The sequence below is a fragment of the Procambarus clarkii genome, chromosome 45 (assembly GCF_040958095.1).
Source record: "Procambarus clarkii isolate CNS0578487 chromosome 45, FALCON_Pclarkii_2.0, whole genome shotgun sequence".
NCBI lineage: Eukaryota > Metazoa > Arthropoda > Malacostraca > Decapoda > Cambaridae > Procambarus > Procambarus clarkii.
The window spans coordinates 23065207-23089973 of record NC_091194.1 but is presented as its reverse complement, the minus strand read 5'-3'; the positions used below and the strand labels follow the sequence as shown (position 1 = coordinate 23089973).

Below are 24767 nucleotides of genomic sequence, written 5' to 3'. Positions count from 1 at the left end.
TAATATAAGAGTATTAAATTATAAATCTCCCCCAGGGGTTAAAAAAATCAAAGAATTTATTAATGCTTTATTAGGTAAAAATCACAAGTGATGTATAAGAGGTTAATTATGAGAGTTAATAAATGTAGTTATGGATTCCTCACTCTTATTCCTCACTCCCCTCCACCTCCCCATCCTCATCTGAGTAGGATTCTGACGTCTCCCCATCTGTGGTTTTGGCTCTCTGCACGTATTCGCAGATTGAAATTACGACTTTTTATACCGAAAATATGCCAATTACTGAAAGCGGCGATTCATCACATTTTGCATAAACCCACCCTGCAGTTTTCAAAATATCCCAAATATCCCAAATTCGACACTTGAGCTATATTTTGGAGCAAAATTCTGGCTTTCTGCACATATTTGCAGTTTGAAATTAAGAATTTTTATACCAAAACTATGCCAATTACTGATAGCGGCAATGGATCACCTTTTGCCCAAATCTTCCCTGCAGCTTTCAAAATATTCCAAACATCCCAAATTCGACGCTTGAGCCATTCTTTGGAGCAAAATTCTGGCTCTCTGCACGTATTCGCAGTTTGAAATTACGACTTTTTATACCGTAAATATGCCAATTACTGAGAGCGGCGATGGGTCACATTTTACCCAAACCCCCCCTGCAGTTTTCAAAATATCCCAAACATCCCAAATTCGACACTTGAGCCATATTTTGGAGCCAAATTCTGGCTTTCTGCACATATTCGCAGTTTGAAATTAAGAATTTTTATACCGAAAATATGCCAATTACTGAGATCGGCAATTGGTCAAATTTTGACCAAACCCCCTCCCCCATCCTGCAGTGTTCAAAATATGCCAAACATCTCAAATTCGACGCTTGAGCCATATTTTGTAGGCAAAATTAAACTCTATAGTCGTATTCGCAGTTTGAAATTACGACTTTTTATACCGAAAATATGCCAACTACTGAGAGCGCGAATGGGTCACATTTTGCCCAAACCCCCCTCCTGTTTACAAAATATCCCAAACATCCCAAATTCGACCCTTGAGCCATATTTTGGAGCCAAAATCTGGCTCTATAGTCGTATTCGCAGTTTGAAATTACGACTTTTTATACCGAAAATGTGCCAATTACTGAGAGCAGCGATGGGTCACATTTTGCACCCCCCCCCCTGCAATTTTCAAAATATCCCAAACAACCCAAATTCGACCCTCAAGCCATATTTTGGAGCCAAATTCTGGCTCTCTGCACGTATTCGCAGTTTGAAATTACGACTTTTTATACCGAAAATATGCCAATTACTGAAAGCGGCGATGGATCACATTTTGTCCAAATTCCCTCCCCCCCACTGCAGTGTTCAAAATATCCCAAACATCCCAAATTCGACCCTTGAGCCATATTTTAGAGCTAAAATCTGGCTCTATAGTCGTATTCGCAGTTTGAAATTACGATATTTTATACCGAAAATATGCCAATAACTCACCACGGCGATATGTCATATTTCGCCCAAACCCCCTTGCAGTTTTCAAAATATCCCCATCATCTCAAATTCAACCTTTTGAGTCATATTTTAGAGCCAAATTCTGGCATTCTGCACGTATTCGCAGTTTGAAATTACGACTTTTTATACCGAAAATATGCCAATTACTAATAGCGTCGATGGATCACATTTTGACTCAAACCCTCCCTTCAGTTTTCAAAATATCCCAAACATCCCAAATTCGACGCTTGAGCATTATTTTGGAGCCAAATTCTGGCTCTCTGCACGTATCCTCAGTTTGAAATTACGAGTTTTTATACCGTAAATATGCCAATTACTGAGAGCGGCGATGGGTCACATTTTGCCCAAATTCTCCCCCCCCCTCCCCACTGCAGTGTTCAAAATATCCCAAACATCCCAAATTCGACCCTTGTGCCATAATTTGGAGTCAAAATCTGGCTCTATAGTCGTATTCTCAGTTTGAAATTACGACTTTTTATACCGAAAATATGACAATTACTGAGAGCGGCGATGGGTCACATTTTGCCCAAATTCTCCCCCCCCCTCCCCACTGCAGTTTTCAAAATATCCCAAACATCCCAAATTCGACGCTTGAGCCATATTTTGGAGCAAAATTCTGGCTCACTGCGCGTATTCGCAGTTTGAAATTACGAATTTTTATACCGAATATATGCCAATTACTGAGAGCGGCGATAGGTCACATTTTTCCCAAACAGCCCTGCAGTTTTCAAAATATCCCAAACATCCCAAAATAGACCCTCAAGCCATATTTTGGAGTCAAATTTTGGCTCTCTGCACGTATTCGCAGTTTGAAATTACGACTTTTTATACTGAAAATATGCTAATTACTAAAGGCAGTGAGGGATCACATTTTCACCCAACCCCTCCCTGCAGTTTTCAAAATATCCCAAACATCCACAATTCAACGCTTGAGACAGATTTTGGAGCCAAATTCTGGCTCTCTACACGTATTCGCAGCTTGAAATTACGACTTTTTAACCGAAAATATGCCAATTACTGACCGCGGCGATAAGTCACATTTCGCCCAAACCCCCCTGTAGCTGTCATGATATCCCAAACATCCCAAATTCAACCCTTGAGCCATATTTTAGAGCCAAATTCTGGATTTCTGCACGTATTCGCAGTTTGAAATTAGGATTTTTTATACCGAAAATATGCCAATTACTGAGAGAGGCGATGGGTCACATTTTGCCCAAACCCACTTACAGTTTTCAAAATATCCCAAACATCCCAAATTTGACGCTTGAGCATTATTTCGGAGCCAAATTCTGGCTCACTGCAGGTATCCGCAGTTTGAAATTTAGACATTTTATACTGAAAATATGCCAATTACTGAAAGCGGCGATGGATGACATTTTACCCAAACCCCCCCTGCAGTGTTCAAAATATCCCAAACATCCCAAATTCGACGCTTGAGCCATATTTTGGAGCAAAATTCTGGCTCACTGCGCGTATTCGCAGTTTAAAATTACGAATTTTTATACCGAATATATGCCAATTACTGAGAGCGGCGATGGGTCACATTTTGCCCAAACCCACTTACAGTTTTCAAAATATCCCAAACGTCCCAAATTCGACCCTTGAGCCATATTTTGGAGCCAAATTCTGGCTATCTGCACGTATTCGCAGTTTGAAATTACGACTTATTTTTCCGAAAATATGCCAATTCCTGAAAGTGGCGATTGATCACATTTTGACCAAACACTCCCTGCAGTTTTCAAAATACGCCAAACATCCCAAATTCGACGCTTGAGTCATATTTTGGAGCCAAATTCTGGCTCTCAGCACGTATTCGCAGTTTGAAATTACTACTTTTTATACCGAAAATACGCCAATTACTGAAAGCAGCGATGGGTCACATTTTGCCCAAACCCTCCCTGCAGTTTTCAAAATATCCTAAACACCCCAAATTACACCCTTGAGCCATATTTTAGAGCCAAATTCTGGCTTTCTGCACGTATTCGCAGTTTGAAATTAGGATTTTTGATACCGAAAATATGCCAATTACTAAAGGCAGTGATGGATCACATTTTCACCCAACCCCTCCCTGCAGTTTTCAAAATAACCCAAACATTCACAATTCAACACTTGAGCCAGATTTTGGAGCCAAATTCTGGCTCTCTACACGTATTCGCAGTTTGAAATTACGACTTTTTATACCGAAAATATGCCAATTACTGACCGCAGCGATAAGTCACATTTCGCTCAAACCCCCCTGCAGCTGTCATGATATCCCAAATATCCCAATTTCAACCCTTGAGCCATATTTTAGAGCCAAATTCTGGCTTTCTGCACGTATTCGCAGTTTGAAATTACGACTTTTTATACCGAAAATATGCCAATTACTGAGAGAGGCGATGGGTCACATTTTGCCCAAACCCACTTACAGTTTTCAAAATATCCCAAATATCCCAAATTTGACGCTTGAGCATTATTTTGGAGCCAAATTCTGGCTCTCTGTAGGTATCAACAGTTTGAAATTAAGACATTTTATACTGAGAATATGCCAATTACTGAAAGCGGCGATGGATCACATTTTGCCCAAACCCTCCATGCAGTGTTCAAAATATCCAAAACATCCCAAATTTGACCCTTGAGCCATATTTTGGAGCGAAAATCTGGCTCTCTGCACGTATTCACAGTTTGAAATTAAGACATTTTATACCGAAAATATGCCAATTACTGAAAGCGCCGATGGATCATGTTTTGCCCAAACCCTCCTTGCAGTTTTCAAAATATCCCAAACATCCCAAATTCGACGCTTGAGCCATATTTTGGAGCAAAATTCTGGCTCTCTGCACGTATTCGCAGTTTGAAATTACGACTTTTTATACCGAAAATATGCCAATTACTGAGAGCGGCGATGGGTCACATTTTGCCCAAACCCACTTACAGTTTTCAAAATATCCCAAACATCCCAAAATTCGACCCGTGAGCCATATTTTGGAGCCAAAATCTGGCTCTATAGTCGTATTCTCAGTTTGAAATTACGACTTTTCATCACGTTTGGCCCAAACCCTCCTTGCAGTTTTCAAAATATCCCAAACGTCCCAAATTCGACCCTTGAGCCATATTTTGGAGCCAAATTCTGGCTATCTGCACGTATTCGCAGTTTGAAATTACGACTTATTTTTCCGAAAATATGCCAATTCCTGAAAGTGGCGATTGATCACATTTTGACCAAACACTCCCTGCAGTTTTCAAAATACGCCAAACATCCCAAATTCGACGCTTGAGTCATATTTTGGAGCCAAATTCTGGCTCTCAGCACGTATTCACAGTTTGAAATTACTACTTTTTATACCGAAAATACGCCAATTACTGAAAGCAGCGATGGGTCACATTTTGCCCAAACCCTGCCTACAGTTTTCAAAATATCCCAAACATCCACAATTCAACGCTTGAGCCATATTTTGGAGCTAAATTCTGGCTCTCTACACGTATTCGCAGTTTGAAATTATGAATTTTTATACTGAAAATATGCCAATTACTGAGAGCGGCGATAAGTCACATTTCGCCCAAACCCCCCTGCAGTTTTCAAAATATCCTAAACATCCCAAATTACACCCTTGAGCCATATTTTAGAGCCAAATTCTGGCTTTCTGCACGTATTCGCAGTTTGAAATTAGGATTTTTTATACCGAAAATATGCCAATTACTAAAGGCAGTGATGGATCACATTTTCACCCAACCCCTCCCTGCAGTTTTCAAAATATCCCAAACATCCACAATTCAACGCTTGAGCCAGATTTTGGAGCCAAATTCTGGCTCTCTACACGTATTCGCAGTTTGAAATTACGACTTTTTATACCGAAAATATGCCAATTACTGACCGCAGCGATAAGTCACATTTCGCTCAAACCCCCCTGCAGCTGTCATGATATCCCAAATATCCCAATTTCAACCCTTGAGCCATATTTTAGAGCCAAATTCTGGCTTTCTGCACGTATTCGCAGTTTGAAATTACGAATTTTTATACCGAAAATATGCCAGTTACTGAGAGAGGCGATGGGTCACATTTTGCCCAAACCCACACAGTTTTCAAAATATCCCAAACATCCCAAATTTGACGCTTGAGCATTATTTTGGAGCCAACTTCTGGCTCTCTGCAGGTATCAACAGTTTGAAATTAAGACATTTTATACTGAGAATATGCCAATTACTGAAAGCGGCGATGGATCACATTTTGCCCAAACCCTCCATGCAGTGTTCAAAATATCCAAAACATCCCAAATTTGACCTTTGAGCCATATTTTGGAGCGAAAATCTGGCGCTCTGCACGTATTCACAGTTTGAACTTAAGACATTTTATACCGAAAATATGCCAATTACTGAAAGCGCCGATGGATCATGTTTTGCCCAAACCCTCCTTGCAGTTTTCAAAATATCCCAAACATCCCAAATTCGACGCTTGAGCCATATTTTGGAGCAAAATTCTGGCTCTCTGCACGTATTCGCAGTTTGAAATTACGACATTTTATACCGAAAATATGCCAATTACTGAGAGCGGCGATGGGTCACATTTTGCCCAAACCCACTTACAGTTTTCAAAATATCCCAAACATCCCAAAATTCGACCCGTGAGCCATATTTTGGAGCCAAAATCTGGCTCTATAGTCGTATTCTCAGTTTGAAATTACGACTTTTCATACCATAAATATGCCAATTACTGAGAGCGGCGATGGGTCACATTTTGCCCAAACTCCCCCCCCCCCCACTGCAGTGTTCAAAATATCCCAAACATCCCAAATTCGACCCTTGAGGCTTATTTTGGAGCCAAAATCTGGCTCTATAGTCGTATTCTCAGTTTGAAATTACGAATTTTTATACCGAAAATATGACAATTACTGAGAGCAGCGATGGGTCACATTTTGCCCCAACCCCACCTGCAGTTTTCAAAATATCCCAAACATCCTAATTCCGACTCTTGAGCCATATTTTGGAGCCAAATTCTGGCTCTCTGCACGTATTCGCAATTTTAAATTACGACTTTTTATAATGAAAATCTGCCAATTACTGAAAGCGGCGATCGGTCACATTTTGGCCAAACCCCCCCTCCTTGCAGTGTTCAAAGAATACCAAACATCCCAAATTCGACCCTTGTGCCATATTTTGGAGCCAAAATCTGGCTCTCTGCACGTATTCGCAGTTTGAAATTAAGACTTTTTATAATGAAAATATGCCAATTACTGAGAGCGGCGATGGATCACATTTTGCCAAAACCCTCCCTGCAGTTTTCAAAGTATCCCAAACATCCACAATTCAACGCTTGAGCCATATTTTGGAGCCAAATTCTGGCTCTCTACACGTATTCGCAGTTTGAAATTATGATTCTTTATACAGAAAATATGCCAATTACTGAGAGCGGCGATGGGTCACTTTTTGCCCAAACCCACTTACAGTTTTCAAAATATCCCAAACATCCCAAATTCGACCCTTGAGCCATATTTTGGAGCCAAACAAAGTTTTTTCGCTATTTTCGTTTATAACCAGCCGGTTTATAAACGAAAATTGCGTTTCGGGCAGGTCCGTGGAATGCGATCCCCTGCCGCGAAGAATCGTTTTTTCATCCAAGTACACATTATACTATTGCGTTAAACAGAGGCTACAGTTAACGAATTGCGCCCAGTAAATCCTCCCCGGCCAGGTTATGAACCCATGACATAGCGCTCGCGGAACGCCAGGCGAGTGTCTTACCACTACACCACGGAGACTGTTTTTGTCCAAACCCTCTCTGCAGTTTTCAAAATATCCCAAACATCCTAAATTCGACCATTGAGCCATATTTTGGAGACAAATTCTGGCTTTCTGCACGTATTCGCAGTTTGAAATTAAGACTTTTTATAATGAAAATATGCCAATTACTGAGAGCGGCGATGAATCACATTTTGCCCAAACCCTCCCTGCAGTTTTCAATATATCCCAAACGTCACAAATTCGACCCATGAGGCATAATTTGGAGCCAAATTCTGGCTCTCTGCTTGTATTCGCAGTTTGAAATTACGACTTTTTACACCGAAAATATGCCAATTACTGAAAAGATATGATATGCCAAGAAAATCTCTCTTAATCAATATTTGACTCACTATTTTAACAAGGTACAAATAGTTGATTGAAAATCAAATATTTAAGGGTTTTTGCAATTCATTATGTGTTTGCATCATATTTCTCGTAAATTTAAGGAATTAATGGCAATAAACCGAAAATGCTTGAAAACGTGGAAAAACGGCCAAATATGGCCTAAACCGTTGATATTTGGATGAAATCTCATATAGGAAACAACGATGAAAAACCTCAAAATATTGCTAAATTCGATGATTTTATGTACAAGGCACAATGCAAGAAAACTTGCTTAAAAACGCAATATTATGTGAAATGTTGAGATTTGTAGGCCAAATCACAAATAGAGAGACAACATGAAGTAATATGAAAATATTAGAAAGTTCGAACATTTTTACCTAAAATCACCCTACATGGAAAACGTGAAAAAGGCACTATAATACCAAATTCGACGATTTTTATTTAAAGCGAGGTTGCGTATTATTTTGATCATTAAAAAGGCATGTGAAAACGATGTTTTCAATCCAAATGATAAAAATCAATGTGTTTTCTTTATAATTACCTAAAATGTTCCTGAATTTCCGTTTTTTTCTGAATTCGTATAACTGCTCTAATCGGGCTGAAACGTCGAAATATGCAATAAAAGCAGAAATTCTCTCCTAATCAATATCTTACTCACTATTTTAACGAGGTACAAATAGTTGATTTAAAATGAAGTATTTAATTTTAATATGCAATTAATTACGTGTTAATCCCAAACATCCCAAATACGACTTTCAGCCATATTTTAAAGCCAAATTCTGGCTCTCTGCACGTATTCGCAGTTTGAAATTACGACTTTATATTCCGAAAATAAGCCAATTACTGAGAGCAGCGATTGGTCACATTTTGTCCAAACCCCCCCCCCCCTCCAATTTTCAAAATATTCCAAACATCCCAAATTCGACCCTTGAGCCATATTTTGGAGCCTAATTCGGGCTTTCAGCACGTATTCGCAGTTTGAAATTACGACTTTTTATACCGAAAATACGCCAATTACTGAGAGCGGCGAGGGGTCACATTTTGCCCAAACCCTCCCTGCAGTTTTCAAAATATCCCAAACATCCCAAATTCGACCCATGAGCCATATTTTGGAGCAAATTCTGGCTTTCTGCACGTATTCGCCGTAGAAAATTTTGACTTTTTATACCGAAAATATGCCAATTACTGAAAGCGGCGATGGGTCACATTTTGCCCAAACCTTCCCTGCAGTTATCAAAATATGCTAAACATCCCAAATTCGACGCTTGAGCCATATTTTCAAGTCAAACTCTGGCTCTCTGCACGTATTCGCAGTTTTAAATTACGACTTTTTATGCCGAATATATGCCAATTACTGAGAGCGGAGATGGGTCACATTTTGCCCAAACCCCCCCGGAAGTTTTCAAAATATCCCAAACATTTCAAATTCGACGCTTTAGCTATATTTTGGAGCAAAATTCGGGCTCTCTGCACGTATTCCCAGTTTGAAATTACGACTTTTTATACCGAAAATACGCCAATTACTGAGACCGGCGATCGGTCACATTTTGCCCAAACCCTCGCAGCAGTTTTCAAAAAATCCCAAACATTCCAAATTCGACCATTGAGCCATATTTTGTAGCCAAATTCTGGCTCACAGCACGTATTCGCAGTTTTAAATTACGACTTTTTATACCGAAAATATGCCAATTACTGAGAGCGGCGATGGATCACATTTTGCAAAAACTCTCCCCGCAGTTTTTAAAATATCCCAAACATCCCAAATTCGACGCTTGAGCCATATTTTGGAGCCAAATTCTGGCTATCTGAACCTTTTTGTTACCACTACCTTTGGCGTGGTAACACCACGCCAAAGGTAGTGAGCACCACACCAAGGGTAGTGAAAACCATGCCAAGGGTAGTGAACACCACACCAAGGGTAGGGAACACCACGCCAAGGGTAGTGAAAAGCATGCAAAGGGTAGTGAACACCACGCAAAGGGTAGTGAACACCACGCCAAGAGTAGTGAACACTATGCCAAGGGTAGTGAACACCATGCTAAGGGTAGTGAACACCACGCCGAGGGTAGTGAACACCACGTCAAGGGTAGTGAACACCATGCCAAGGGTAGTGAACACCATGTGAATAGTAATGAACACCGCGCAAAGGGTAGTGAAGACCACGCCAAGGGTAGTGAACATCAAGCCATAGTTAGTGAACACCAAGCCAAAGGTAGTGAACACCACGCCATGGGTAGTGAACTTAACGCCAAGGGTAGTGAAGACCACGCAAAGGGTAGTGAACACCACGCAAAGGGTAGTGAACACCACGCTATGGGTAGTGAACACCATGCCATGGGTAGTGAACACCATGCCAAGGGTAGTGAACACCACACCAAGGGTGGTGAACACCACGCCAAGGTTAATGAACTCCACGCCAAGGGTAGTGAACACCACACAAAGGGTAGTGAACACTACGCAAAGGTTAGTGAACAGCACGCCAAGGGTAGTGAACACCACGCCAAGGGTATTGATCATTATGCCAAGGGTAGTGAACACCATGCTAAGGGTAGTGAACACCACGCCCAGGGTAGTGAACACCACGTCAAGGGCAGTGAACACCATGCCAAGTATAGTGAACACCATGCGAATGGTAATGAACATCATGCAAAGGGTAGTGAAGACCACGCCAAGGGTAGTGAACATCACGCCAAAGGTAGTAAACATCAAGCCAATGGTAGTGGACACCAAGCCAAAGGTAGTGAACACCACGCCAAGAGTAGTGAACTTAACGCCAAGGGTAGTGAACACCACGCCAAGAGTAGTGAACACCACGCTATGGGTAATGAACACCGCTAAGGGTGGTGAACACCACGCCAAGGTTATTGAACTCCACGCCAGGGGTAGTGAACACCACGCCAAGGGTAGTGAACATGTCGTCAAGGGTAGTGAACACCACGTTAAGGGTAGTGAACACCACTCCAAGGGTAGTGAACACAACGCTAAGGGTAGTGAACACCACGACAAGGGGAGTGAACACCACACAAAGGGTAGTGAACACCAAGTCAAGGGTAGTGAACACCATGTCAGAGGTAGTGAACACCACGTCAAGGGTAGTGAACACCACGCCAAGGTTAGTGAACACTACGCCATGGGTTGTGAACACTATGCTAAGGGTAGGGAACACCACGCAAAGGGTAGTGAACAACATGCAAAGGGTAGTGAACACCACGCCATGGGTAGTGAACACCACGCTAAGGGTAGTAAACACCAGGCGAAGGGTACTGAACACCATACCACTGGTAGTGAACACTACGCCAGGGGTCGTGAACACCACCCGAAGGGTAGTGAACACCATGCTAAGGGTAGTGAACAACATACAAAGGGTAGTGAACACCACGCTATGGGTAGTGAACACCACGCTAAGGGTAGTGAACACCACGCGAACGGTACTGAACACCACACTACAGGTAGTGAATACCACGTCAAGGGTAGTGAACACCACGTCACGGGTAGTGAACACAACGTCACGGGTACTGAACACCATGACAAGGGTAGTGAACACTACGTAATGGGTAGTGAACACCATGCTAAGGGTACGGAACACCACGCAAAGGGTAGTGAACAACATGCAAAGGGTAGTGAACACCACGCTATAAGTAGTGAACTCCGCGCTAAGGGTAGTGAACACCAGGCAAAGGGTACTGAACACCACACCACTGGTAGTGAACACCACGTCAAGGGTAATGAACACCACGCAAGAGTAGTGAACACCATGCAAAAGGAAATGAACACTTTGCCAAAGGTAGTGAACACGACGCCAAATGTAATAAACCCCACGCCAAGGGTAGTGAACACCACGTCAAGGGTAGTGAACATCATGCAAAGGGTAGTGAACACCACGCCAAGGGTTGTGAACACATCGCCAACGGTAGTGATCACCACGCTAAGGGAAGTGAACACCACGCCAAGGGTAGTGAACACCACACTAAGGTTAGTGAACACCACGTTTGGGGTAGTGAACACCACGCCAAGGGAAGTGAACAACACACGAAGGGTAGTGAACACCACGCTATGAGTAGTGAACACCACACAATGGGAAGTGAACACCACTCCAAGAGTAGTGAACATTACGCTAAGGGTAGTGAACACCTCGCCAAGGGTAGTGAACATCAAGCCAATGGTATTGAACAGCAAGCTAAAGGTAGTGAACACCACGCCAAGGGTAGTGAACATAACGCGAAGGATAGTGAACACCACGCCAAGGGTAGTGAACACCACGCCATAGGTAGTGAACACCATGCCATGGGTAGTGAACACCACGCTACGTTCAGTGAACACCAAGCCAAGGGTAGTGAACACCACGCTAAGGGTAGTGAACACAACGCCCAGGGTAGTAAACACCACGTCAAGAGTAGTGAACACCACGCCAGGGGTCGTGAACACAACCCGAAGGGTAGTAAGCACCATGCCAAGGGTAGTGAACACCACGCCAATGGTAGTGAACTCCACGCCAAGGGAAGTGAAGACCACGCCAAGGGTAGTGAAGACCACGCCAAGGGTAGTGAACACCACGCTAAGCGTAGTGAACACCACACAAGGGGAATGAGCACCACACAAAGGGTAGTGAACACCACGTCAAGGGTAGTGAACACCATGTCAGGGGTAGTGAACACCACTTCAAGGGTAGTGAACACCACGCCAAGGGTAGTGAGCACTACGCCATGGGTCGTGAACACCATGCTAAGGGTAGGGAACACCACTCCAAGGGTAGTGAACAACATGCCAAGGGTAGTGAACACCATGCCATTATTAGTGAACACCACGCTAAGGATAGTGAACACCACGCGAAGGGTACTGAACACCACACCACAGGTAGTGAACACCACGCCAAGGGTAGTGAACACCACGCTAAGGGTAGTGAACTCCATGCCAAGGGTAGTCAACATGACGCAAAGGGTAGTGAACACAACGCTAAGGGTAATGAACACCACACAAGGGGAGTGAGCACCACACAAAGGGTAGTGAACACCACGTCAAGGGTAGTGAACACCACGTCAAGGGTAGTGAACACCATGCCAAGGGTAGTGAACACAACGCCAAGAGTAGTGATCACCACGCAAAGAGTAGTGAACACCACGCCAAGGGTAGTGAACACCACACTAAGAGTAGTGAACACCACGTTAGGGGTAGTGAACACCACGCCAAGGATAGTGAACAACACACGAAGGGTAGTGAACACCACGCTAGGAGTAGTGAACACCACACAAAGGGAAGTGAACACCACGCCAAGAATAGTGAACACAACGCCAAGAGTAGTGATCACCACGCAAAGGGTAGTGAACACCACGCCAAGGGTAGTGAACACCACACTAAGAGTAGTGAACACCACGTTAGGGGTAGTGAACACCACGCCAAGGATAGTGAACAACTCACGAAGGGTAGTGAACACCACGCTAGGAGTAGTGAACACCACACAAAAGGAAGTGAACACCACGCCAAGAATAGTGAACATTACGTAAAGGGTAGTGAACACCTCGCAAAGGGTAGTGAGCGCCACACCAAGAGTAGTGAAAACCATGTCAAGGGTAGTGAACACCACGCCAAGTTCAGTGAACACCACGCCAAGTTCAGTGAATACCACGCCAAGGGTAGTGAACACCACGCCATGGGTAGTGAACACTACGCCCAGGGTAGTAAACACCACGTCAAGAGCAGTGAAGACCACACCATTGGTCGTGAACACCACCCCAAGGGTAGTGAAGACCACGCCAAGGATAGTGAACACCACGCCAAGGGTAGTGAACACCACGCTAAGGGTAGTGAACACCATGCCAAGGGTAGAGAACACCATGCTAATGGTAGCGAACACCAACAACGGGTAGTGAACACCAAGGTAAGGGTAGAGAACACCACGCTAAGGGGAGTCAACATGACGCCAAGGGTAGTGAACACCACGCGAAGGGTAGTGAATACCAGGCCATTGGTAGTGAACACCATGCCATGGGAAGTGAACACCACGCCAAGGGTAGTGAACATGACGTCAAGGGTAGTGAACACCACGTTAAGGGTAGTGAACACCACGCCAGGGGTAGTGAGCACCACGCCAAGGGCAGTGAACACCCCGCCAAGGGTAGTGAACACTACGCCCAGGGTAGTAAACACCACGTCAAGAGTATTGAACACCACCCCAGGGGTCGTGAACACCACCCCAAGGGTAGTGAACACCATGCCAAGGGTAGTGAACACCTTGCCAATGGTAGTGAACACCACGCCAAGGGAAGTGAAGACCACGCCAAGGGTAGTGAACACCACGCCAAGGGTAGTGAACACCACGCCAAGGGTAGTGAACACCACGCTAACGGTAGTGAACACCATGCTAATGGTAGTGAACACCAAGCCAAGGGTAGTGAACACCAAGCCAAGGGTAGAGAACACCACGCTAAGGGGAGTCAACATGACGCCAAGGATAGTGAACACCAAGCTAAGGGTAGTGAACACCAGGCCATTGGTAGTGAACACCATGCCATGGGAAGTGAACACCACGCCAAGGGTAGTGAATATGACGTCAAGGGTAGTGAACACCACGTTAAGGGTAGTGAACACCACGCCAGGGGTAGTGAACACCACGCCAAGGGTAGTGAACACCACGCCAAGGGTAGTGAACATCACAACAAGGGTACTGAATATCAACCCAATTGAATTGAACACCAAGCCAAAGGTAGTGAACACCACGTCAAGGGTAGTGAACATAACGCCAAGGATAGTGAACACCACGGCAAGGGTAGTGAACACCACGCCATGGGTAGTGAACACCATACTATTGGTAGTGAACACCACGCCAAGGGTAGTGAACACCATGCGAATGGTAATGAACACCACGCAAAGGGTAGTGAAGACCACGCCAAGGGTAGTGAACATCACGCCAAAGGTAGTGAACATCACGCCAAAGGTAGTGAACATCAAGCCAATGGTAGTGAACACCAAGCCAAAGGTAGTGAACACCACGCCAAGGGTAGTGAACTTAACGCCAAGGGTAGTGAACACTACGCCATGGGTAGTGAACACCATGCTAAGGGTAGGGAACACCACGCAAAGGGTAGTGAACAACATGCAAAGGGTAGTGAACACCACGCCAAGAGTAGTGAACACCACGCTATGGGTAGTGAACACCATGCCATGGGTAGTGAACACCACGCTAAGGGTGGTGAACACCACGCCAAGGTTAATGAACTCCACGCTAGGGGTAGTGAACACCACGCCAAGGGTAGTGAACACCACGCTTAGGGTGGTGAACACCACGCCAAGGTTAATGAACTCCACGCCAGGGGTAGTGAACACCACGCCAAGGGTAGTGAACATGTCGTCAAGGGTAGTGAACACCACGCTAAGGGTGGTGAACACCACGCCAAGGTTAATGAACTTAACGGTAGGGGTAGTGAACACCACGCCAACGGTAGTGATTACCACGCTAAGGGTAGTGAACACCACGCCAAGGGAAGTGAATAACACACGAAGGGTAGTGAACACCACGCTATGAGTAGTGAACACCACACAATGGGAAGTGAACACCATGCAATGGGTAGTGAACACCACGCCACGTTCAGTGAATACCAAGCTAAGGGTAGTGAACACCACGCTAAGGGTAGTGAACACAACGCCCAGGGTAGTAAACACCACGTCAAGAGTAGTGAACACCACGCCAGGGGTCGTGAACACAACCCGAAGGGTAGTGAGCACCATGCCAAGGGTAGTGAACACCTTGCCAATGGTAGTGAACACCACGCCAAAGGAAGTGAAGACCACGCCAAGGGTAGTGAAGACCACGCCAAGGGTAGTGAACACCACGCTAAGGGTAGTGAACTCCATGCCAAGTTTAGTGAACACCAAGCCAAGGGTAGTGAACACCACGCCAAGGGTAGTCAACATGACGTCAAGGGTAGTGAACACAACGCTAAGGGTAGTGAACACCACGCAAGGGGAGTGAGCACCACACAAAGGGTAGTGAACATCACGTCAAGGGTAGTGAACACCATGTCAGGGGTAGTGAACACCACTTCAAGGGTAGTGAACACCACGCCAAGGGTAGTGAACACTACGCTATGGGTAGTGAACACCATGCTAAGGGTAGGGAACACCACTCCAAGGGTAGTGAACAACATGCCAAGGGTAGTGAACACCACGCCATTATTAGTGAACACCAAGCCAAAGGTAGTGAACACCACGTCAAGGGTAGTGAACATAACGCCTAGGATAGTGAACACCACGCCAAGGGTAGTGAACACCACTCCATGGGTAGTGAACACCATACTATTGGTAGTGAACACCACGCCAAGGATAGTGAACACCATGCGAATGGTAATGAACACCACGCAAAGGGTAGTGAAGACCACGCCAAGGGTAGTGAACATCACGCCAAAGGTAGTGACGGTCAAGCCAATGGTAGTCAACACCAAGCCTGTCGTGACGCTGAACCCCGGTTCATTCCGAACACAGCGATTACACAACACATAACACCTTGCCTCAGCAACCGTTACTACCACCGTGTACTCCTACACACACCAGACCCTTGAGGCGTACCACTAGATTTGTACTGGAACACAATGAGTGAACATATGGAAGGTATTTAAAGGCCGTCGTGTTTTGTCATTTAATTACAAAGAATAGACTCTATTAGGTCAATACACTTACAATACCCATAGACCACTTGACTTCCGCGATCACCACACACACTCGTAACTTCCGCCTAAGTCCCTAATACGGAATGATTACTACAACGCTCCACACCCGGTTAGTCTTACATTCAATACTCACATACTGCAGACTTAACTTGGTCACTAAGATCACAACAGGCTCTCGCATAGCTGTCTGCTACACTTCGCTGCTGCCGCAAACGGGGATCTAAAGGACTTGCTAGTTCAACTCCCACAATCAGACTGACTCCAGCCAACCATGGCCTCAAACATTTCACCACTCCTCTCGAGGAAGGTATAATCCGATTAACCTTATCCCTAGAGCGGTAACCTTGATCCTAGAAGCCTGACGAAGAATAATTCCTCTTTCCAGGAATTATTAATTTGGCTAAACAGCTTCGGTCTTAATCCATTGACCTTTCTTAGATATGTGATCCATAGTCTGTCTACTTACATGTACTTTCAATCATCATTCGTTAAGTGTTGTAGTAATGATCCTCTAGCTAATAATTCCTACTAACTTGTGGATTACAACAAACCAAAGGTAGTGAACACCACGCCAAGGGTAGTGAACTTAACGCCAAGGGTAGTGAACACCACGCCAAGAGTAGTGAATACCACGCTATGGGTAGTGAACACCATGCCATGGATAGTGAACACCACGCCAAGGGTAGTGAACACTACGCCATGGGTAGTGAACACCATGCTAAGGGTAGGGAACCCCACGCAAAGGGTAGTGAACAACATACAAAGGGTAGTGAACACCACACCAAAGGTAGTGAACACCACGCTAAGGGTAGTAAACACCAGGCGAAGGGTACTGAACACCATACCACTGGTAGTGAACACCACGTCAAGGGTAATGAACACCACGTCAAGGGTAATGAACACCACGCCAAGGGTAGTGAACACCACGCCAAAAGTAATGAACCCCACGCCAAGGGTAGTGAACACCACGTCAAGGGAGTGAACACCATGCAAAGGGTAGTGAACACCACGCCAAGGGTAGTGAACACAACGCCAACAGTAGTGATCACCACGCTAGGGGTAGTGAACACAACGCCAACAGTAGTGATCACCACGCTAGGGGTAGTGAACACCACGCCAAGGGTAGTAAACACCACACTAAGGGTAGTGAACACCACGTTTGTGGTAGTGATCACAAGGCCAAGGGTAGTGAACAACACGCGAAGGGTAGTGAACGCCACGCTAAGAGTAGTGAACACCACACAATGGGAAGTGAACAGCACGCCAAGAGTTGTGAACATTACGCCAAGGGTAGTGAACACCACGCCAAGGGTAGTGAACATCAAGCCAATGGTATTGAACACCAAGCCAAAGGTAGTGAACACCACGCCAAGGGTAGTGAACATAACGCCAAGGATAGTGAACACCACTCCAAGGGTAGTGAACAACACGCCATGGGTAGTGAACACCATGCCATGGGTAGTGAACACCACGCCACGTTCAGTGAATACCAAGCCAAGGTTAGTGAACACCACGCCAAGGATAGTGAACACCACGCCCAGGGTAGAAAACACCACGTCAAGAGTAGTGAACACCACGCCAGGGGTAGTGAACACCACCCGAAGGGTAGTGAACACCATGCAAAGGGTAGTGAACACCTTGCCAATGGTAGTGAAGACCACGCCAAGGGTAGTGAAGACCACGCCAAGGGTAGTGAAGACCACGCCAAGGGTAGTGAACACCACGCTAAGGGTAGTGAACACCATGCCAAGGGTAGTGAACACCATTCCAATGGTAGTGAACACCAAGCCAAATGTAGTGAACACCAAGCTAAGGGTAGTGAACACCACGCCAAGGGTAGTGAACACCACGCTAAGGGTGGTGAATACCACGCAAAGGTTAATGAGTTCCATGCCAAAGGTAGTGAACACCACGCCAAGGGTAGTGAACATGTCGTCAAGGGTAGTGAACACCACGTTAAGGGTAGTGAACACCACGCCAAGTGTAGTGAACACCACGCCAAGGGTAGTGAACACCACGTCAAGGGTAGTGAACACCATGTCAGGGGTAGTGAACACCACGTCAAGGGTAGTGAACAACACGCCAAGGGTAGTGAACACTACGCCATGGGCAGTGAACACCATGCTAAGGCTAGGGAACATCACGCCAAGGGTAGTGAACAACATGCCAAGGGTAGTGAACATCACGCCATTAATAGTAAACTCCACGCTAAGGGTAGTGAACACCACGCGAAGGGTACTGAACACCACACCATAGGTAGTGAACACCACGTCAAGGGTAGTGAACACCACGTCACGGGTAGTGAACACAACGTCACGGGTAGTGAACACCACGCCACGGGTAGTGAACACTACGCCATGGGTAGTGAACACCATGCTAAGGGTAGGGAACACCACGCAAACGATAGTGAACAACATGCAAATGGTAGTGAACACCACGCTATGGGTACTGAACACCACGCTAAGGGTAGTGAACACCAGGCGAAGTACACTGAACACCACACCACTGGTAGTGAACACCACGTCAAGGGTAATGAACACCACGCCAAGGGTAGTGAACACCATGCAAAGGGAAATGAACACTATGCCAAAGGTAGTGAACACCACGCCAAACGTAATGAACCCCAAGCCAAGGGTAGTGAACACCACGTCAAGGGTAGTGAACACCATGCAAAGGGTAGTGAACACCATGCAAAGGGTAGTGAACACCACGCCAAGGGTAGTGAACACATCGCCAACGGTAGTGATCACCACGCTTAGGGAAGTGAACACCACGCCAAGGGTAGTGAACACCACACGAAAAGTAGTGAACACCACGTTTGGGGTAGTGAACACCACGCCAAGGGAAGTGAACAACACACGAAGGGTAGTGAACACCACGCTATGAGAAGTGAACATCACACAATGGGAAGTTAACACCACTCCAAGAGTAGTGAACATTCCGCCAAGGGTAGTGAACACCTCGCCAAGGGTAGTGAACATCAAGCCAATGGTATTGAACACCAAGCTAGAGGTAGTGAACACCACGCCAAGGGTAGTGAACATAACGCCAAGGATAGTGAACACCACGCCAAGGGTAGTGAACACCACGCCATGGGTAGTGAACACCATGCCATGGGTAGTGAACACCACGCCACGTTCAGTGAATACCAAGCCAAGGGTAGTGATCACCACGCTAAGGGTAGTGAACATAACGCCCAGGGTAGTAAACACCACGTCAAGAGTAGTGAACACCACGCCAGGGGTCGTGAACAACACCCGAAGGGTAGTGAGCACCATGCCAAGGGTAGTGAACACCTTGCCAATGGTAGTGAACACCACGCCAAGGGAAGTGAAGACCACGCCAAGGGTAGTGAAGACCACGCCAAGGATAGTGAACACCACGCTAAGGGTAGTGAACTCCATGCCAAGGGTAGTGAACACCAATGCCAAGGGTAGTGAACACCAAGCTAAGGGTAGTGAACACCACGCCAATGGTAGTCAACATGACGCCAAGGGTAGTGAACACAACGCTAAGGGTAGTGAACACCACGTCAGGGGTAGTGAACACCATGTCAGGGGTAGTGAACACCACTTCAAGGGTAGTGAACACCACGCCAAGGGTAGTGAACACTACGCCATGGGTAGTGAACACCATGCTAAGGGTAGGGAACACCACTCCAAGGGTAGTGAACAACATGCCAAGGGTAGTGAACACCACGCCATTATTAGTGACCACCACGCTAAAGATAGTGAACACCACGCCAAGGGTAGTGAACACCACACCACAGGTAGTGAACACCACGTCAAGGGTAGTGAACACCATGCCAAGGGTAGTGAACAACACGCCAAGGGTAGTGAACACCATGCAAAGGGAAATGAACACCTTGCTAAGGGTAGTGAACACCACGCAAGGGGTAATGAACCCCACGCCAAAGGTAGTGAACACCACGTCAAGCGTAGTGAACACCATGCAAAGGGTAGTAAACACCAAGCCAAGGGTAGTGAACACAACGCCAAGAGTAGTGATCACCACGCAAAGGGTAGTGAACACCACGCCAAGGGTAGTGAACACCACACTAAGGGTAGTGAACACCACGTTAGGGGTAGTGAACACCACGCAAAGGGTAGTGAACAACACGAAGGGCAGTGCACACCACGCTAGGAGTAGTGAACAGCACACAAAGGGAAGTGAACACCACGCCAGGAGTAGTGAACATTACGTAAAGGGTAGTGAACATTACGCTAAGGGTAGTGAGCGCCACACCAAGGGTAGTGAAAACCATGTCAAGGGTAGTGAACACCATGCCAAGTTCAGTGAACACCACGCGAAGGGTAGTGAACACCACGCTAACGGTAGTGAACACCGTGCTAATGGTAGTGAACACCAAGCCAAGGGTAGTGAACACCAAGAAAAGGGTAGAGAACACCACGCTAAGGGGAGTCAACATGATGCCAAGGATAGTGAACACCAAGCTAAGGGTAGTGAACACCAGGCCAGTAGTAGTGAACACCATGCCATCGGAAGTGAACACCACGCCAAGGGTAGTGAACATGACGTCAAGGGTAGTGAACACCACGTTAAGGGTAGTGAACACCACGCCAGGGGTAGTGAACACCACGCCAAGGGTAGTGAACACCACGCCAAGGGTAGTGAACATCACAATAAGGGTACTGAATATCAACCCAATTGTATTGAACTCCAAGCCAAAGGTAGTGAACACCACGTCAACGGTAGTGAACATAACGCTAAGGATAGTGAATACCACGCCAAGGGTAGTGAACACCACGCCATGGGTAGTGAACACCATACTATTGGTAGTGAACACCACGCCAAGGGTAGTGAACACCACGTCAAGGTTAGTGAAAACCGTGCTAAGGGTAGTGAACACCAAGCCAAGGGATGTGAACATTATGCCAAGGGTAGTGAACACCATACTATTGGTAGTGAACACCACGCCAAGGGTAGTGAACACAACGCCAAGGGTAATGAACACCACGCCAAGGGTAGTGAACACCATGCAAAGGGAAATGAACACTATGCCAAAGGTAGTGAACACCACGCCAAACGTAATGAACCCCAAGCCAAGGGTAGTGAACACCACGTCAAGGGTAGTGAACACCATGCAAAGGGTAGTGAACACCATGCAAAGGGTAGTGAACACCACGCCAAGGGTAGTGAACACATCGCCAACGGTAGTGATCACCACGCTTAGGGAAGTGAACACCACGCCAAGGGTAGTGAACACCACACGAAAAGTAGTGAACACCACGTTTGGGGTAGTGAACACCACGCCAAGGGAAGTGAACAACACACGAAGGGTAGTGAACACCACGCTATGAGAAGTGAACATCACACAATGGGAAGTTAACACCACTCCAAGAGTAGTGAACATTCCGCCAAGGGTAGTGAACACCTCGCCAAGGGTAGTGAACATCAAGCCAATGGTATTGAACACCAAGCTAGAGGTAGTGAACACCACGCCAAGGGTAGTGAACATAACGCCAAGGATAGTGAACACCACGCCAAGGGTAGTGAACACCACGCCATGGGTAGTGAACACCATGCCATGGGTAGTGAACACCACGCCACGTTCAGTGAATACCAAGCCAAGGGTAGTGATCACCACGCTAAGGGTAGTGAACATAACGCCCAGGGTAGTAAACACCACGTCAAGAGTAGTGAACACCACGCCAGGGGTCGTGAACAACACCCGAAGGGTAGTGAGCACCATGCCAAGGGTAGTGAACACCTTGCCAATGGTAGTGAACACCACGCCAAGGGAAGTGAAGACCACGCCAAGGGTAGTGAAGACCACGCCAAGGATAGTGAACACCACGCTAAGGGTAGTGAACTCCATGCCAAGGGTAGTGAACACCAATGCCAAGGGTAGTGAACACCAAGCTAAGGGTAGTGAACACCACGCCAATGGTAGTCAACATGACGCCAAGGGTAGTGAACACAACGCTAAGGGTAGTGAACACCACGTCAGGGGTAGTGAACACCATGTCAGGGGTAGTGAACACCACTTCAAGGGTAGTGAACACCACGCCAAGGGTAGTGAACACTACGCCATGGGTAGTGAACACCATGCTAAGGGTAGGGAACACCACTCCAAGGGTAGTGAACAACATGCCAAGGGTAGTGAACACCACGCCATTATTAGTGACCACCACGCTAAAGATAGTGAACACCACGCCAAGGGTAGTGAACACCACACCACAGGTAGTGAACACCACGTCAAGGGTAGTGAACACCATGCCAAGGGTAGTGAACAACACGCCAAGGGTAGTGAACACCATGCAAAGGGAAATGAACACCTTGCTAAGGGTAGTGAACACCACGCAAGGGGTAATGAACCCCACGCCAAAGGTAGTGAACACCACGTCAAGCGTAGTGAACACCATGCAAAGGGTAGTAAACACCAAGCCAAGGGTAGTGAACACAACGCCAAGAGTAGTGATCACCACGCAAAGGGTAGTGAACACCACGCCAAGGGTAGTGAACACCACACTAAGGGTAGTGAACACCACGTTAGGGGTAGTGAACACCACGCAAAGGGTAGTGAACAACACGAAGGGCAGTGCACACCACGCTAGGAGTAGTGAACAGCACACAAAGGGAAGTGAACACCACGCCAGGAGTAGTGAACATTACGTAAAGGGTAGTGAACATTACGCTAAGGGTAGTGAGCGCCACACCAAGGGTAGTGAAAACCATGTCAAGGGTAGTGAACACCATGCCAAGTTCAGTGAACACCACGCGAAGGGTAGTGAACACCACGCTAACGGTAGTGAACACCGTGCTAATGGTAGTGAACACCAAGCCAAGGGTAGTGAACACCAAGAAAAGGGTAGAGAACACCACGCTAAGGGGAGTCAACATGATGCCAAGGATAGTGAACACCAAGCTAAGGGTAGTGAACACCAGGCCAGTAGTAGTGAACACCATGCCATCGGAAGTGAACACCACGCCAAGGGTAGTGAACATGACGTCAAGGGTAGTGAACACCACGTTAAGGGTAGTGAACACCACGCCAGGGGTAGTGAACACCACGCCAAGGGTAGTGAACACCACGCCAAGGGTAGTGAACATCACAATAAGGGTACTGAATATCAACCCAATTGTATTGAACTCCAAGCCAAAGGTAGTGAACACCACGTCAACGGTAGTGAACATAACGCTAAGGATAGTGAATACCACGCCAAGGGTAGTGAACACCACGCCATGGGTAGTGAACACCATACTATTGGTAGTGAACACCACGCCAAGGGTAGTGAACACCACGTCAAGGTTAGTGAAAACCGTGCTAAGGGTAGTGAACACCAAGCCAAGGGATGTGAACATTATGCCAAGGGTAGTGAACACCATACTATTGGTAGTGAACACCACGCCAAGGGTAGTGAACACAACGCCAAGGGTAGTGATCACCACGCTAAGGGTAATTAACACCACGCCAAGGGTAGTGAACACCACACTAAGGGAAGTGAACACCACGTTAGGGGTAGTAAACACCACGCCAAGGGTAGTGAACAACACACGAAGGGTAGTGAACACAACGCTAATAGTAGTGAACACCACACAAAGGGAAGTGAACACGATGCCAAGAGTAGTGAACATTACGTAAAGGGTAGTGAACACCTCGCAAAGGGTAGGGAGCGCCACACCAAGGGTAGTGAAAACCATGTCAAGGTTAGTGAACACCACGCCAAGTTCAGTGAACACCACGCCACGTTCAGTGAATACCACGCCAAGGGTAGTGAACACCACGCCAAGCGTAGTGAACACCACGCCCAGGGTAGTAAACATCACGTCAAGAGTAGTGAACACCACGCCAGGGGTCGTGAACACCACCCCAAGGGTAGTGAACACCATGCCAAGGGTAATGAACACCTTGATAATGTAAGTGAACACCACGCGAAGGGTAGTGAAGACCACGCCAAGGGTAGTGAACACCACGCCAAGGGTAGTGAACACCACGTTAAGGGTAGTCAGCATGACGGTAAGGGTAGTGAACACCACGCCTAGGGTAGTGAACACCAGGCCATTGGTAGTGAACACAATGCCATGGGAAGTGAACACCACGCCAAGGGTAGTGAACATCACGCCAAGGGTACTGAATATCAAGCCAATTGTATTGAACACCAAGCCAAAGGAAGTGAATACCACGCCAAGGGTAATGAACATAACGCCATGGATAGTGAACACCACGCCAAGGGAAGTGGACACCACGCTGTGAGTAGTGAACACCATACTATTGGTAGTGAACACCACGCCAAGGGTAGTGTACACCACGTCAACGTTAGTGAAAACAATGCTAAAGGTAGTGAACACCATGCCATGGGATGTGAACACTATGCTAAGGGTAGTGAACACCTCGCCAGGGGTGATGAACACCACGCAAGGGGGAGTGAACACCAAATGAAGGGTAGTGAGCACCATGCCAAGGGTAGTGAACACTACGTCAAGGGTAGTGAACACCATGCCAAGGGTAGTGAGCACCACGCCAAGGGTAGTGAACACCACG

At 46.4% G+C, this 24767-nt stretch overlaps 1 protein-coding gene across 1 annotated transcript; it reads left to right on the top strand.

Annotated features, from left to right (window-relative positions):
• Window positions 1–13248: 13248 nt before the first annotated feature.
• LOC138350311 (metal-binding protein SmbP-like) lies at window positions 13249–24268 on the top strand. The gene is made up of 2 exons (XM_069300928.1): window positions 13249–13476; window positions 24164–24268. Exons 1-2 carry the CDS (start codon window positions 13249–13251, stop codon window positions 24266–24268), a joined length of 333 nt encoding a protein of 110 aa, XP_069157029.1.
• Window positions 24269–24767: the final 499 nt, after the last annotated feature.